General features: G+C 36.1%; 1 protein-coding gene across 10 annotated transcripts in view; it reads left to right on the top strand.

The window, feature by feature from the left end:
- Positions 1 to 18,495, top strand: part of SSBP2 (single stranded DNA binding protein 2) — a 234,429-nt gene that overhangs the window by 194,959 nt on the left and 20,975 nt on the right. For all 10 annotated transcript variants that reach the window (XM_090276445.1, XM_090276441.1, XM_090276444.1 and 7 more), the window contains 3 exons: positions 4 to 52; positions 14,186 to 14,221; positions 16,148 to 16,202. In XM_090276445.1, the coding sequence (XP_090132571.1) occupies positions 4 to 52; positions 14,186 to 14,221; positions 16,148 to 16,202 (140 nt within the window). The remainder of the gene's footprint in view (positions 1 to 3; positions 53 to 14,185; positions 14,222 to 16,147; positions 16,203 to 18,495) is intronic.

Here is an 18,495-nt window from a genome sequence, read left to right as displayed (position 1 = left end):
TAGGGGTCCAGGTGGTGGTAGACCTTGGCCAAACCCAACAAATGCCAATTCAGTGAGTATATGTACTTTTAAATTTTCTTTGCACTTTATAATGTTTAACAGCAAAAAAAGTAGGGTGCTTTGGAAAGCCCTACAATTGGTTATATTAACTTTTTTAAAAGTAATCACTCAAAAGTATATATCTGTGTATGTCCTTTTAAATACTCATAATTATAATTTTTTTCAATTCAAGTCCTAATGCATTCTATGTAGATAAGCAGACCTTCAAAAATATAGAAAGTGTGATTTAAGTATACTGCAGTAACCTGTTTATCATTAAACGATTTGATCTTCTAAAATAACTATGTAATCACTAAGTTGTCAGGTAAGATCAATATCAATCAGGGTTATTGTGGTTTTAATTTCTGTACTGGTTACACCTAGGTTTGCTCTCTCACTGCCCCAGGAAGCAGGTGTACATTTGCCTTGGGCCTGTTGGCTACATTGCCGTTCTTACACATCTCTCTATGTATCTGACATCCAGGGATTTTTCTTACATGTGTTGTGGCAGTGGTTTGACTGCACAGATATTTTTCTCTCTTAATAATGTCACATATATTATGCACAGGTTAAAAATTAAGCTTACAATCTTAAAATTAATATGATTTTAATTTAAGGATCCTGGAGGTGTTTTTTTTTTTTTTTTTTTCTTGACTCTGAAATCTTGTGTTCTTCAGTATGTGAGAGAGATTTCCTGTGTACATGAGTGTAGTGTGTGCACTGCACAAAGGTGCCTGAATCAAGGAAGTCAGCAAGGGACTGAAATACAGCTTGTGAAGTCTATGAATATCTGTCCAGAGGGATTGCCTTTTGCTAATACATACTGAGATAGCTTCATTAGGCAGTGACATTAATGCCTAGTAAGCATGAAACTGATCAATTCATAAGGTTAATTTAAACTTCAAGAAAATTTGAAGTGATGTGTGTGTTGCATACAGGAAGAATCATCCTAAATACATTGCTGTTCTAAAACATAAATTACTCTCTTCTCAGTTAAGTAATTGACATATTTTTAGAGAGAAATATTAATTTATATTACCTGCCTCCTTCTTAGTTTCAATAGCTATGATACTTGCTAATTAAATAAAATAATTTGGAGTCGAGAGAATGATGATGTTGCTTCCATCTGGCTTTTCAGTGTACTATTTAATCTTAACAAATCTTCGTAAAATACTGTTTTGTCAGATTATGTTATAATGTGAACATCTTTATTCCTCCAAAAATTTTTTAGTTTCCTTATATGCTTTTGAAGAATTCACATTTCTGTTTGCTTCTTGCTGTATGCCTTTCAAATTCATTCAAGATTTCACTTTAAAATGGCATCTGACTACCAGTTCCATATACAGTTCTTTTACTTCTCATTAAAGTATCCATAAAGATACAGAAATAAAACATTTTCTTTATAACTCTGACAACTTCCTATTGCTAGAGTCTGAAATTTTTTATATTATCTGCAAGTCTGATGAAAGCAGATTAAAAGGCACAATTAATGGTCCACCTTAACTATATAAGTCTTCCCACCTAGAAGCAAGAAAATTCTTCTCTCCTTCCTCACTGTCAGCTCAGGTAGCCACCCCTCTGCTTTCCATTGTGAGCAGCCAGAGTGCAGTTCACACCCACCACTGCCTACCTGCAGCAGTACCTCCTTTTATACTCTCACCTGGAAACTATTATCCCCCAAAAGCAATGGGAGAAAATGGGCATGACTTGGTATTGAGGACAGTGCATTGTACCTCAAGTGTATGCTATAAGAGTAGTAGAGGCAGAGATGAGGAGAGAGTTCTACACTCTGATGAGTTTTACTTTTGGGTACTCCATCTCTTCAGCATTTCATAGAGCCAAGCACTATGGATAGGGGAATATACTGTATTGGGTCAGCAGCTCTGATATTTCAGACCCTGGAAAACATTAGAAATTACAGTGGGAGCTGTGCACATCAAACTTGCTGTCCTATAATTACTTTAAAATAAATGTTTGACCAGCACACATGTGGGAAAGTAATAGAGTTGAAACAGTCCCTTCTGTTAATATATACCACAGGTAGGTACAGTTTCCCTCCCTCAAAAAATGTGAATAGGAAACACAACTTGCCTCCTTGCCCAACCACACCAAATTATAACTAAAATATAGAATAACTATCATATGGAACTATCAAAAATCTAGCTGATGGAAGACCTACAACTATGAAATTAAAGAAGAAACCACATCAAGACTGGTAGGAGGGATGGAGATACAGAACATGCTGGCCCCACACCCATGTGTGGTGGATTAAAATCGAGAGGGATATCTTGGGAGAGAGGGGTCCCATCCCCACTCCAGGTCCTCTGCCCAGGGTTCCAGTGCCAGGAAGATAAGTCTCCATAATGTCTGGCTGTAAAAACCAGTGGGGGATTAAGTCTGTGGAAGACAGAAACTTCTGGAGTCCCGTGCAGTTCCTCTTAAGTGGCCTGTGCACAGACTTACATGGATTCACCCCCTCTGAGCTCCAGTTTGGGGGCAGCAGATTGAAAGGCATCAAAGACATATGGGGAGGAACTGAATTGTCTGGCATCAGGGTGAGAACTGGGAGGCAGCTTTCTTCCTGAAAGAAGTGCTGGCAGAGGCCATTGTTCCTTTTCTGAGCCCTACTGCCACAGAGCTCCAAGATAAGTGCCATATCTGGTTCACATTGTTTGCCAAACCCTGGTGATTTCCTGAGAACTGGCCCCGCCCACTTTCAGCCCCACCCAAGCTGTTTCCACTGGCTTTTCTTATGGAAAAGAGTGTCTTGTCTTGGCCCATGCTTCAAATTTTCCTAAATTCTCTCAAAACAAGCAGCATCTGGCTTCAGTGAGCCCCATATTTCTTGTTAAGTTACCATAGGCCTGGCACTAGCAGAAACTGGCTTTGGTTCACAGCTTGGCCTCTCCTGGGAACCTCTAAGCCCAGCATAAGTAGCAGCCATCTGCAGATCACTTTGTCGCTTATCCTGTGTGACCTTGGACAGAAGATGGGCAGTGGCTGACCTTGGACATGCTGACAGCAATCAAGGCTCAACTATAATAGGAGGGTGTACACAGCCCACACGATGAGTGTACCTTGAGTACCCAGCTTGGGTAATAGGGGATACTGTGCCAGTGGATCCTACAGGGTGCCTACTACATTAGACCAGTCTGTCAAGCCTGGGAGATGTAGCAGATCTACCTAATACACAGAAACAAACACAGGGAGGCTGTCAAAATGAGGAGACAAAGAAACATGGCCCAAATGAAAGAACCAATCACAAATCCAGGAAAAAAACTAACAAAAATGGAGATAAGTAGATCTACTAGATGCAGAGTTCAAAACACAACACTGGTTATAAAGATGCGATGCTCAGTGAACTTAGTGAAGACATCAGCAGCATGAAAAAAATCAGTCAGAAACAAAGGATACACTAATTGAAATAAAGAACACTTTACAGAGAATCAACAGTAGAGTGGATGAAGCCAAGAATCAAATCAGTGATTTGGAATATAAGGAAGCAAAAAACAACCAATCAGAACAGCAAGAATAAACAAGGATACCAAAAAAAAAAAAAAAAAAAAAAAATGACAGTAGTGTAAGGAGGCTCTGGGACAATTTCAAGCATACTAACCATTCACATCATAGGGGTGCCGGAAGGAGAAGAGAGAGAGCAAGAAATCGAAAACTTATTTGAAAAAATAATGACAAAACTTCCCTAACTTGCTGAAGGAAATAGACATACAAGTCCAGAAAGCACAGAGTCCCAAATAAGGTGAAGCCAAAGAGGGCCACACCAAGATACATCATAATTAAAATGCCAGTGGTTAAAGACAAAGAGAGAATCTGAAAACCAGCAAAAGAAAAGCAATTAGTTACCTACAAAGGAGCTCCTATAAGACTGACAGTTGATTTCTCAAAAGGAACTTTGCAGGTTGGAAGGGATTGGCAAGAAGTATTCAACATGATGAAAAGCAAGGGCCTAGCAACCAAGATTACTTTACCCACCAAAGCTATTTTTTAGAATTGAAGGACTGATAAAGAGCTTTCCAGACAAGAAAAAGCTAAAGGAGGTGATAACCACCAAGCTATTATTATATGAAATGTTAAAGGGTCTTCTTTAAGAATAAGGTCAAAACCATGAATGAAAAAATGGCAATAAATACATATCTATTAACAATTAAATCTAAAAAGCAAAATAAACGAACAAGCACATACAGAGAACATTTTGATGGTTGCCAGATGGAAGTCAGTTGGGGACAATGGACTAAAAAAAGTGAAGGGGTTAAGAAGTATAGATTGGTAGTTACAGAGTAGTTATGGTGATACAAAGTATAGAATAGGTAATACAGTAGCCAAAGAACTTATCCCTATGACCCATGGCATGGACAACGGTGTGGGGATTGCCTGAGGGATTGGAGGGGTCTGGGTAGAGGGGGCAAAGGGGAAAATTGGGACAACTGTAATAGCACAATCAATAAAATACAATTTTTAAAAGAATTGAATGGGAAAGGAAATAGGGGAAGGTCCACACTTTTCAGCCCAGAAAGTGAAAGGGATCATCATCATCCAGAACACAGAAAGGAAAAAACCATCCCTCTGAAAAAGGAAAAGAATCACAGAGAACTGATGACTTTCTAGCAAAAACATAGGGTTTACATGAAACCAAGCAAAAAGTATTAAAGAGGGATGTTTTTGCTAAATACCATTGATTATGGTAGTGACAGCTCATCTATATTATTTTGAATTCCAAATTTCTTAGACTTCCTGTTCATAATTACAAACACTTTTCATTTTGTACCAGTATTGGAAGTCTCTAGCACCTCAGCACAGCGTATTAAAGTGGTTGTTTGTTTTGTTGTTTTCAAATATGTTCTACATACTATTTTCTTCTTTTAAATGTTTATATTGAAGTAACTTCAGATTTATAGAAAAGTTACAAAGAGAATAGAAAGGGATCCCACATGCCCTTCACCCAGATTCCCAAGTGTTAAAGATTTGCCACATGTGCTTCATGATTTCCACTCTCTGCATATACATATTTTTTCTGAACTATTGGAGTTGCATTTAAATAGTAGACATGATGACCCTTTCTCCCCGAACTCTTCAGTGTGTGTTTCCTGGAAACAAAGGCACAGTCTTTCCTAAACACAGCATAAGGATCAAAGTCAAAAAAAATAACAGAGATGTTACGCTATTTTCTAATCTTCAGTCCTTATTCAGCTCTTGCCAGCTATCACCAACAGTATCCTTTGTAACGAAAGAAAAACCCAGTTCACTTGTCACATAATCGTCATGTCTCTTTGTCCCCTTTAATCTGGAAGAGTTCCTCAACTTTTCTTGGTCTCTCTTGACCTTGCAGTTTTTTTGTTTTTGTTTTTTTTTTGACCTTGCAGTTTTGTTGCATGCAAGCCAGTAATTTTGCCGAATGTCCCGTAATTTAGTTTTGTCTGATGTTTCCTCATAATTAGATTCAGGTTATGCATATTTGGCATAAATACCACAGAATTAATTTTGTGTTTTTCTAGTACGTGATTTCTGGAGGCATATGATGGTGATTCATCCCATTACATGTAATGTTAACTTTGATCACTTAGTTCAGATGGTGCTGATCAGGTATCTCTACTGTAAAATTAATTTCCCCTCCGTAATTACTAACTTGTGAAGGCATACTGTCAAACTACAGTAAGTATCCTCTTCTCATATTTTCATCTGCTACTTTTTTAATTCATTGATGATTCTTGTCTGAATCATTGTTTTACTACATTCGTCGCCAAATGGTTACTTACTAATTTGTCTTTTCTTTACCACCTATTGGTTTACTTTCTACTTTAACAAAGAGTTTTTCTTTCTTTTCCATTTATCCATTAATTCATTCATGCATATCAGATGTACTTGTGGATTCTTATTATATTCAATCGGTTTTTTGATGCTAAAATTATTTCAGATTTTGTCAGTAGGAACCTCTTCAATCTGGATCACTTGTCTGTTTGACATGCCCCCATTATCCTTTGAACATCTTACATGTTCCTAGCCTTAGCCCTGGGAACAGCCATTTCTTTAAGGAGTCCTTGTTCCTTTTAGTGGAGAGTGGTATTTAAAATCCATCCAAGTAATGTTGCTTCTGGACCTTCTCAACCAACACAACTAGGATATAAATGTATGTATATGCGCACACCTACACACATCCATATCTTTCTGTATCTACCCATGTATGTATATTAAAGCCATGAGTGCACACCAGTGCTTCATTTTCAGTCTGGCACAGCTGAGTTTATTCTAGACTTTCTGCTTTCTAAGTTTGTAACTTACTTCTCTGAGAGAAATCTGCCTACCATTACCCGCCATGCATTTATTTATTTGCTTAATCTTTATCCAGAGTTTTCTTTTGTAAAAGTGTTTTGGTCAAAATGTTTTGGCACCCTTTCACATGGCAGTAAGAGAAAAATTTTAAGGAAAATGTCCTGTTTTTAATTTGAAATAAAAGGATGATTTTTTACTTTTAATTTTCTTTAATCTGAGCATTCCAGTATTGGCCTCATTCTTACTTGGAAGTTTACTTACAGCTCACTAACTATTTTTCCTTTTTTATATTTTTCACATGTTACTGCATGCATATGGATTTAGCTATATAGCAAATTCTAATCATGAAGTGGTAAGCACTTGTATTGAAAATATCCTCATTATCTTTGGAGGCACTTTTAATTAGAAGGTACAAAAAGTACCCAAACTGGGTTCAATATCACTGGATCACGTATCTGAAAAATCCAGATATAAACTTGCTTTTGGGCACACTTGCTTCCAAGGATTCAAATAATGTCATCAGGATCCAGCCTCTATTCATTGCTTACCTTTGTTCCCCCTGTCATGGCAAGAAGGCTACATGAAGCTCCCGATACATATCCTCAAAGCTCCCAGTTGAGCCCAAAGAGCATGATTCTTTATCAATTAAGCACAGGTAGTGGGAATAACCAGCTGAACTGGATTTTCTCAGCTTGATCATATGCTCATTTATGAACCAGTTATGACCAAAGGGTACAGTGATGTATTGGCCAAACCAAGGTCACACGCCCCTTTCTGAGCACCATCTAAACCAAATGGAAAAATAAGTCAGATATGGTTCAACAAAGAAAATTCAAGGACTTGTTAGCAAAAGGGATAAACAAAACAATAAATATTCAGCATAGCACTGTAGTTGTCAACTTACTTGCTTGACATAAAAAAAGCAAGAGGAAGCTCCTTTAAGGGAAAAGAAAATGAACTTCTATTACAGTGATTAAGCCTAAGTGAATTCACATACTCCAAATAGCTTCTGTTCTGTGCATATAGATGCTCATTTTTTAAAAACTAAAGAATAATAGAATATTTTCAACTTTATACTGACACAGATATCTTGAAGTTGCCCTCCCTGATTTCTAGTAAACCACTGCTTATAAAGTATTAAACATCTGAGTTGAAGAAAGTTACATAGGTAAAATACTACTAATCATTTTTTTTAAATCTAGTTATTCTTTCATTGCATATTAATGGATATTTTGTATGGAGTATGGGGGGCATGGAGGAAGGAGATTTATTACATTGGGAAGAATCTGGACACTGGAGTTGGAGAAAAGCTTGGACAAAAAATGCAAGAAATGTTAGAGGAATAATGATTAGGGAATTAAGGAGGATAGATTAGAAATTGGGATTATTGCATAAAGGATAAAAACAATTAAAAAGTAAATGCATATAGGGCTTTGGATATTTGAGAAATCTGGAATTTACCATCTATGTGGAAGGAAGCTGTGTTTTAAAAAGATAGTATGTATATCAAATGGATTCAATAAGGAAACAAAATTAGGAGATTATGGTAATAGGCCTTATAAAATGTTATCAGAGTCTGAGGTATAGAGGCGGTAAAAGGAAAGGTGCAGCTACATTTCAGAAATGAATCAAAAACACTTGGTTGGCCTGCTGGATTTGGGGATAAAGAGAAGGAAAAAGTTGAAAGTGGCTTCAAATGTTTACATCCAGTATCAGGATGACTAAGAACAACACAAACTGAGTAGAAACATAGTGGAAGAAGGAGGTTTAGAGGGTAGATAGTGAGGTTTGTTTTGGAAATGTTTAATTTGAATTATTTGTAGAGCACCACCGTCAATTTTTTTACAATGCCTAATGCATATTTCTATAACTGTTTAACACATTATGTGATCATTTAAATCTATAGCATCCAACTTCTGCTGAGTCCTCATGGTGCTAGGTCAGCAATTTTTTTTATTTTTTTTATTTTTTTTTATTTTTGGTTTTTCAATTACAGTTGTCCCCTTTTCTCCCAATTCTCTCCCCCACCCAACCCACCCCCTCTCCTGCAATAATATCCCTCCCCGTTGTCCGTGTCCATGAGTCATTTATACACGTTCTTTGACTAAACCCTTCCCTTACTTATCCCCCTTCTCTCCCTCCCCTCTATTGACTGCTATTCTGCTCTTTGTTCTATTTAGTTCTTTTGTTTGTGTTGCTCTTTAGTTTCCTGTATTAGGTGATATCATATGGTATTTTTCTTTCTTTGCCTGGCTTATTTCACTAAGCAAAATTCTTTCTAGTTCCATCCATGTTGTTGCAAATGGCAGGAGTTCCTTCTTTCTTTCTGCTACATAGTATTCCATTGTGTAAATGTACCACAGTTTTTTGATCCACTCATCTACAGATGGGCACTTAGGTTGTTTCCAGCACTTAGCTATTGTAAACAGTGCTGCAATGAACATAGGGGTGCATAAGTTCTTTTGAATTGGTGTTTTAAGATTCTTTGGGTATAATCCTAGTAGTGGAGTCGCTGGTTCCAAAGGCAGTTCCATTTTTAATCTTTTGAGGTAATTCCATACTGTTTTCCACAGTGGCTGCACCAGTCTGCATTTCCACCAATAGTGCAGTAGGGTTCCCGTTTCTCCACATCCTCGCCAGCACTTGTTGTTTGTTGATTTGTTGATGATGGCCATTCTGACTGGTGTAAAATGGTATCTCATTGTGGTTTTTATTTGCATCTCCCTGATGGCTAATGATGTTGACCATAGACACATAGGTCAGCAATTCTTTTACTCTTTCTTAGCTACCTTTTCTGCTCTTATCTTTGGCACTTTCTCTATCAGCTAAAATTGTCTCATATTTTACAGAGAAAAAATAAGACCATGAGACTCAAATTTCTTCAGACTCTAGCCCTCACCTCCAGTGTTATCAGACCTTCAATATTTCTGAGACCTTTTGTCTCAGAAAAAGAAATGTTCTTTATTTTCAATGCTAACCCTTTTATCTATTCTCTTTATATCTTCCTCATTCATTCTTCCAAGAGGCCTCAGTCTGTTTGTTTCCACTGACTAGAATATTCCTCTAATACCACTCCAGTGAACAAAATTCCAAGCCATCCTGAAACCCCTCATCCTCCACTCCCCTCGAGTTGGGAGGGTGTAGCTGATAGAAAACTACCCTCTACCTTTCCTCAGTCTCAAAACATCACCCTCATCTCTCACGCTTTCACTTTCCTACCACCATTCTATCGGACAGTAAATTCCTTGAGCTTTCTGTCTTTTTCATTCCTGTATGTAGTAGTGCAGTGCCTGAAACACAGCAGGTGAGAAAGGAAGATTCACTTACTTGACTTCTCAACAGTTTCCATTCCCATGAAGTCCTACTTTGAAGGTTACTAGTGACCTATTTATCAACCAACACAATGACTTGTTTCCTCTTCTCAATCATACCTGACTTCTGAAATATCTGATACGTTGATTTTCTTTTAAGTATCTCTCAATTTATTCTCCTCATTTTAATAATGTTTCTTTATTTTTATATTTGTATTAACTTGTTTATTTTTATGATTTATTCTTATTTGTGTCACAGAAAGGTTGAAAGGCTTGGGCCTGACAGGACTCAAGAATAAGCACAGTTTAGACATTTCCTAGCCAAGCTGCACACACTTCCTGCTTTATAAAGGTCTGTCTTGCTTGACTTTTGTAAAATATTTCCTCCTGATTTTCCTCTGGTCACATTCACCCTTTCTCATTTGGTAATGCTCTCTCATTTCAACCCTGAGATTGCCTTTTATTTTAACATTTTTCTGTGATTTCAACTATCACAATATGTAATTGAATCCTAGATCAAATACTGTGCCCAACACAAAATATTTATTCTATTGAAGTTGTAGCTCTAGTCACAATCTCTGATAAGTTCTAGACCTATGTTTCTAAATACTTGTTGATCAGATCTGCCTCAGTGTCTACTACAGCCTTCAAATTCAACATGTCAGACATTTCTTCAGTCTTGTCTCTATTCCTGAATTCCGTTTATAAATCAGTAGCACCATCATACACCCAGTCACTGAATCGGAGACCTAGGAATTACCTTAACGTTTTCCTTCCTTTGTCTGCCTCACCCAGTTTGTCACCGGGCCCTACCTAGTACATTTGCCGAAAGTCTCTCAAATTCTCCTCCTACTTAATCAGCATTGCATAAAACCCTCTTTTATCATCTCTTGCCTAGACTTTTTACAGTCATCTCCTAACGTGTGTTTCTGTCCCATGATGTCTCTAGAGTTATCTTACTAAAACATAAATTTCAATATGTCTTTCTAAAACCTGACTCCCTATTTCCTACTGCTTAAATTCATTCACAGTCTCCCATAAACCTCATCATTTATTACAGCCCCTGTAAGTCTCACACTGCAGCAGCTGTATAAAAATCACACAATGATTTCCTCAGTAAACTATTTCCTTTCCTTTCTTTCCTCCCTCCCTTCCTCCCTCTCTCCCTTCCTTTCTTTAATACCGTTCTTTGTCTTTCTGGTGGTTACCCACTTTTGATAAGTCTCAGCTGCCCAGTTCAAATATGTCTTCTGTGCTCATATAATACTTCTACATACATTGTTCTATTTTATGTCTCTCATACTAGGGGAGATTTTTTGAGTTATGTTTTTATTCTTAGAAATTGAAAACACATTTCTGTTATTATTATTATTAACTTTCAAGAGTGCAGGTTCAGTAGAGTGCAAGGGGTAGGAGCCCAAATGCTCCTTTTCTTTTGATGAGGGCATCAGGGAATATAAAGTAGAAACCATGAGTATGAGACAAAATTAAAGACCTTAACAGGGAAAAAAATGGAAGGAAATTGAATAACTAGATGAAATAAAATTTTAAAGTATTTTAAAATGTTTATTATATTTAACTGTATTTGAAGGAGCCATGAAGAGGGAGAAATTAAAAACGCAAAAGGAGTAAGGACTTAGTACAAATGGGATGATTGGGAGGGGCTAGCTTTGGAAACAGATATTTTTTCTACCTGAGATGAAAGGATAAAAGTTAAAATCTATAAATAATAAAGTATCGAGGTAAAGATGAAGGCATAGCAAATTTTTGGTGCCTTTAGTATATGACAGAAGGGAAAGGTACCAATTCAGGATGGTATAATCATCATGAGAGTGAGATCACAAAAGTCAGTTGTTAAATATTCAGGAATTTTGTGAGCTGATTGTTAAATCATTGGTAGCTTCAAATCTGCCGTATAGAAATATATATACCACAGAAGTTGGCTACAAAATGGGGCTTTTCCCCCATGAGTTTGCAGGATTTACTGGCACACTGCTGGGTGCCTCAGGACTTCCCTAAAGGTTGAGCCAAAATGCTACCACATATTCATGAAGATTAGGTTGAAGCTGGATAACATGATTATATGTTGGACCTTGTCGAGCTTGTTTTGTGTTTCTCTCCAGGAAATTTCTACTGGAAAACAGAAAAGGTAGCTAGGAAGTGATCAACGAGGTGGAAATTAACAAAGTAGCTCTAGGATAATGAACTTAATCTTAAGATATTGGAGAAAGAAATAAAATGCTGACAGTGGCATGACAGAGGCAGAAACAATTTAGTAGGAAACAGGGAAAAATTGACTTAGTAAACATGGAGGAATTGTGATGGAGAAGATTCTGGTTGAAATAGAGTAATTTTTTGTGAGCGTCATAAGGAATAAGAAAAATGTCAGGCAAAGGAGTTGTTTAAATCTCTGTGTAAAGAGTTCAGGATGTGGTCATACTCATAAATGGAAAAGAAGGAAGTGTATTGTAAATTAAAGGAAGGCAGTGAAGTGTAATTTCCAAAGATCTAAAGAGTGGTGGGTGGTTAGAGCAAATTTTGAAGTTCCTTAGGAATGATGATATACAATAGAGAGAGGTGGGAGAAAAGGAGCCAGTTATAAGGAGATAAAAATTAGAGCCAATGCATAAATTGGTCATTTGGAAAGGGCAGATGCACAAGTTTAACACAAAGCACAGGATGGATGGTAGATCATGGACTCAAAGGGGCCCAAGAGAGAAAAGTTGTATTCATTCACTGAGTTCAGTAAATATTTACTGACCAGTACTCATGGTGAAAGTCATCCTCATCACTAGTGACCCTGGGCACTCTGGGAGTGGCCTCTGCAGTGCCGAGCTACCCATCAGCAGACCAACTCAGGGCCTCAGACACACCTGCTCTGTGCTTAAGCCAAATCAAGGTCACCAACCAGTTAGGAGAGAATTTTCAAACTACAATATTAAAGATTTCCCCAATCAAAGACTTATTTACCAATGGAAAACCATAGCTTTTTTGTGCTTCCTTCTGGTCACTTTATGGTTGTATATTGTTTCTATGTTTAACTATGTGAAATGTGTTGTGGGGAAGAAGAGTTACAGGTACAGGCACTATAATCTTTTTGCAACTTCAAAGGTGATATTCTGGCCCTCACTGTCTGACTGCAAGAAGATAGAAATTTATTGATTTTCTTGCATTTTCTCAGAATAAGGCAAAGATGTCTATTCTGGATGTAGAGAATCTGTGTGAACGAGTCAGCTTGTGTGAAAAAATAAAATATTTGGATTTAACTTCCCTAATATCCATACTCAGAGTGGTTTATTTTTATATCTCTTTTCCAGTTTTTAATTTTTTAATTATCATAGTAATGTTGCATTAATACCTTCTGCTCTCTAGAAAAGAGCTTGGTTAAGAGCTTGATTTGAAAGGAAAGAGGGAATTTGTTACCTATATCTGATCCCCAGAAATTAGTAGTTTTTGGAGACTTATATTACAAAATCATTTGAATTTATTATATTATTTTCTAGTGGTTAATTAGAAAGGAAAGGAGAAAAGATGAGGTCTATATATAGTACTGCTTGAATGTAGTACTCTGATACCTGTCTTTAAGAAAAAAATAATGTTTCACAGAGTGCACACAAATTAGAAGTCACATATCTTAAGGTTACTAATTTGAGAAGCTCTGGTTTCTGGTTTTTAGCTGCGTAAATATCTATGTTTCTGATTACAGAATAAGTGTCATTAGTATCAAGCAATGAGCACAACTGGCCTGAAACCAATATAATTTAAAGCTACCTGTAATTCTGTCTAAATTCCTCTTGACTAAAGTCTACTCTTTTTGTCGTCGTCGTCGGCAGCCGTCCGTCTCGAGAGACGATGGTGTAGCTTCTTAAGTGTCTATCTGCACCGCCGAGAATGGCTGTGCAGTCCGACTCAGGAGTGACACGGCATCTGTCTCCTCCCGTGTTGAATTGACATCTTGCGATGACGCTGGAGTGTCCTCTCCAGTGGAGCTGAAGCTACAGAGCCTGGGCAGGGTGATATGGAGGGTCTGCTGTTGCCCATGCAGCAGACCCCCCCTCTCTTCGCAGCTGAAGGGTCCAAGGGAAAGACGGAGTTGATACAGCTTGGCTTCAGGTGCGCCGCAGGAGTTGCCGGTGTTGACTACAACGTCAAACCGCCTTAGGGACTCCGGCTCCGGATTTTCTGTCGGGGTTTACTCCCTTAGCCTTTCCCCAGAAGAGGTATGCCGCAAGGCAGCGGAGGTTTTTTGGAGTCAGAGTTTTCCTTCTCTGATGTACCCTGACTGGAAGATCGAACCAGCGACACTTAGCTCGCAGGCCGACGCTCAATCCACTGAGCTAAACCAGCCAGGGCACTCTTTTTGTAAAGTCGTTATAATATTGCATTCATTCAGTTTTCTAGCACTCAGACAGATAACAATGCCTTTATCCTTTACTAACCTTTGTGATACATTTTAAAACTTGGTACAAGTTAGAAAATAGGTTAATTTTAGTCATTTTCCACACTGCCACACAAATTTTAAAAAAATTCTTATCCTGTTCATGTTCCAGATACCATACTCCTCAGCATCTCCTGGGAATTATGTAGTAAGTACATTTGGGTTTCTTTGCTCATAAGAATTGATGTTACATTTTATTTGGGCATTGAAATAGTTGTCCAGATGTTAAGAAGAGCTCCTGTGTATTGACCAAGAAGTGAACATCTGATTTGTATTGAGTTGTTTATCTGCCGACCTTAGTACATATGTTGATGTTCATTAGTGAAACAGTTATCAATCTGGCTAACATTGCCCTGAGTACTGTGGCTTACTTTAGCATGTGTTTCTGTAAACCAATACAGTACACTCTGTCCAATCACGAAGAAAGCCATTCCCAGTTACACAATAACATGCCTGAATTTGCTGCTCTTTGGGAGAATAATCTACACCCTTACTTCTCCACTCACCACACAGGGTCTAAGAAGACATTAAACTCTCGCAGTTGCAGAGAGAATCAGATAGCAAAATAATGACTAGCAATGAGGGGGAACTTTTTTTTTCTAGTTATGTTTTCATTCTTAGAAATTGAAAACACTTATTTTTCTTATTATTTACAATAATTTGTATATTCCTGAGTCAAATTAGCAAATCTTCCATGAGCTCTTGAATTTACAAATGACCATTTAACCATCATTACATTATAATCCTTGCTGCATCTCAAGGCCATCATAGAACATAATTTGTTATAGTATTGGGGGGATGTTAAAAGTAGGTTTACAGTTATGAGTATGTGAAACATATTCTTGCATTATGACTTATTAATATATTATTTTCCATATGAGCAATTGTAAACCTACTTTTGCCTCACCCTGAATTTAGGGGGAAATGCCTGACAGAGAAGTAAGGAAAAAATAATAAAAAGAAAAATCTTTCCTGAAGAAATTTTCAGAGGTAGTAGCTAACTGGGGTAGGAAAAAGGAAATACTTATGAATATCAATGAGCACTTTACCCTCCATGGAAATAGTATTTTATGAATGCAGTGAAAAATACACCCTGCGCTGGACCTGTGAACTTCATGCTCAATGTTTCCTAAGTTATACACACTAAGAAAGTCTCATTTTTTTTCATATTTTCTATGAAACAAAAGTGAAAGTAAGAAAATTTGGGTAAAACCTATTTTTTCTTAAAAGTCACTTAAGAATAAGCCTGATATATAGTAGTTTTATGAAATTGTAGAAGTTTATTTGAATGAGAATTTAAATTGCTTATTAAGTAGCAAATACATATGTCATTAAAAATAATTAGTGGACTGTGTCTACACACTCGTAATGAAGTGAAATTTAGCCACATAAGTTAGTTTTATCACTGTACATCTGAAAAACTCTAAAACCCATTATCTGAATTATTCATTTTGGTTTTCTGAAATTACTGAATAATTTTAGAATTACCTAATCTCCATATCAGGCTGATTGTGTAGCTTCAGCCTTAGTAACCCACAGCATTAGCCAACACTGCCTCTCATTTCTAATTGATGTGATAGATGGAGGTACAGTGCTCCCAACGTTTTGCAATTGGTACTGACAGAAGAAAGAAATAGAGTCTATGTATTTTTTAAACACTTAAATATCTTTTGTGTTTTCTATAGAAAGCCACTGATACAAAATATAAGAAACTTACAGTAAAGTAAATCTCAAATACACAAATTATTTCTTTTTTATGGATTTCTAGAAGTCTTATTAAATGGTTTCTCCTTAACCTCATTATACCTGGAGTGATTAAGTCATGAATAATAAATCAGTATTATAGGCTCATTGTTTTGGGAAATTTGTCAAAACAACCTCAAACACATTTAAGCTAAATTATACTTAATATAAGATTGAAATGATTATGCATTTAAAGAAAATAAATTGTGGAGAGTATAAATTTCCTCTGTTATTTTCAAATTGGACTATTATAAAGATAAGTCTAACTTTTTTCCCTTATATTGTTTAATGAAATGACTTATTTTTACTGAAATTTTGTGTAATTGTTTAGGGTCCTCCGGGAGGTGGAGGGCCACCAGGAACACCCATCATGCCTAGTCCAGCAGGTATTGTAATCAAACTAGCCACACTAGCTTTTAATTGTTAGAATAAAATCACAAAATAGAAAAATTGTTCTGAAAGTTAATAGTATTCAATGCCTCATTGATTGATGCAGTAGAGTAGAGGTAGCAAGTAGGAAGAAATGGTGTTCTTAAGCAACTGTTGTCCAATTACTTTAAGCATTTAGAAAATTTCTGTTGTGTGGGTAAAATATAGTCAGGATGCAAATTGTGTTGATCTGTATGAATTCCTTGATAATTTATATGACTGAAAGATTTCTTGAGGCTGTGGAAAAGATCCAAATCTCATAATTTAGAAAAATTATGCATAAGTAACACATGAAATACATGGATCCATTAGGTTTAATATAGCAAATCAAATCCACCAATCTATTATCTTACTAAGATTGATGTAGATGTGCCTACAATATCATTTACCCTACCCATCTATAGGTATTTATTAGCTAGCTAAAAGATCCACACTATGTAGTATGGAAAGAGTTTTTGTTTTTCGGGTTTTTTTAACCTTCTAAACTAAAATACCTCAGTATTCCCGTAATCATTTAATGTAAGTATTTTAAATAGCTTTATCCTTCCTTGTTGAGACTTTAATACAGACTATTTAAATGTGTTGTGTCTTGAGGATTCTAATGGTGGCAGTTTACATTGGCATAGCTCTCCTATGAAGTGCTCTGGCAGCATGTATGAAGAACCATGAACAAGTTTATACCACTTGACTCTATATTCCTAACTAATAGAAATGATTAGAGATGCAATCTAAGACTTATGTAGAGGGATGCTCATTTGTTATAGTCAGTAGAGAAACAGTAGACACAACCTTCAAACCAAATCTAATTTTAGCATAACAAAAATTAATTTTTATGTAATACAATGTAAACATTTAAATTATTATCAAAGAATGTTTAATTATGTGGAGAATAGATATGCACAATTCAATACAATATGATCACAATTTTATTCAATATTTTAAATGTATAACAGAAATCTAGAAAGCAGAAAATAAAAAATAGGCTAAGACTTTATCAGTGATAATTCTGGGTAATGAAATAGATGGGAAATTTTTATAATTAGGAAAAATTTTAATTTTTTTGCACTGTTAAATTCATATGTTTTTAACTGGTTTGTTTAAGTTGAAGCTATATGGAAGCTTGAAATTAAATATCATTAATTATACCAATAAATCATGATTTTTAAGTTTTGAATCTAATTTAGAAAAGGCATAAATTTAAGAAGTAATGCAAATTTTACTTTGCTTCTCTAACTCTGAAATATATCATAAATATTTCAAAGATCTCTGTTCTCAGAATATTATGACTGAAGCAAAACAGAATTACTGAAGATAGAATTATGTGAATTGAACATCTTGCCCACATTTGCATTTGTATTTGCTGAAGTATATTTATGAAGGTGGCTTGTGATTAATAAACACCTCACTACAATACTAAAGGGAATTTTTTTTTGAGAAACACAATTTTACAGGCAATACATAATTTAATCACTTCCTTTCAAGCCGAAATTGCCACCAGTATATCTTTGTCTTTTTTGCCTCTTCTTTTATGTACTTGTTCTTTATCACAGTCCTTCTACTATGAAGCCAACCCCCCTCAAAAAGATAGGTGCCAGACGATCTACTTTATTATAAAGTTTTTCCATCTACAAAAAGAAGTGGGATGTTTTCTGGATAATACCAACTTTATTTCCCCCAATACTGTTTAGATAAAATTATATTATTGATTGATCTTAAAAACAATAATTTCCTTTTCTTTCTGCATATTTAAAATATACAGCCCATTTTCCTTTCAAATTAATTACTAATATTAGTAAGTATAATTACTAAGGCTAATAAAAATGAAAAACCATTTGAAGCTTTCCTGTGTTTAAAAACCAATCCAAGATTTTCTGAAAGATAGGTTTTTATGGTATAGAATTTATTCCATTAAATTAGCAGATATTTATTGTCTGAAGTACACATGAGTTAGATATATTGTCTTTCCTTCTCTTGATGAACTTACTGTAACCTAGTTGAAAGCAAGAGAGGAATAAAACAAAATATTAACTATAATGCAAAGCAGAATTCAATGGTGGCGACTCGTTCACTTAGAACTATCAGAAAAAAAACTTCGTAGCATTTTCCATGTGCCTTGAAGAGTGAGTAGAATTTGGTATGTGGAGACTGGTAAAAGAGGTGTGGAGGAAGAAAGAACAAAGAAATATGTGGAGATGCAAAAGGTTGATCATACGCCAGAGCAAACAAGTACTTGGGTTGACGGGAGTGTGA

The sequence above is a fragment of the Furipterus horrens genome, unplaced genomic scaffold (assembly GCF_987537825.1).
Source record: "Furipterus horrens unplaced genomic scaffold, mFurHor1.1.pri manual_scaffold_5, whole genome shotgun sequence".
NCBI classification, from domain to species: Eukaryota; Metazoa; Chordata; class Mammalia; order Chiroptera; family Furipteridae; genus Furipterus; species Furipterus horrens.
The sequence above is the reverse complement of the archived record's forward strand: the minus strand, read 5'-3'. Positions and strand labels throughout refer to the sequence as shown.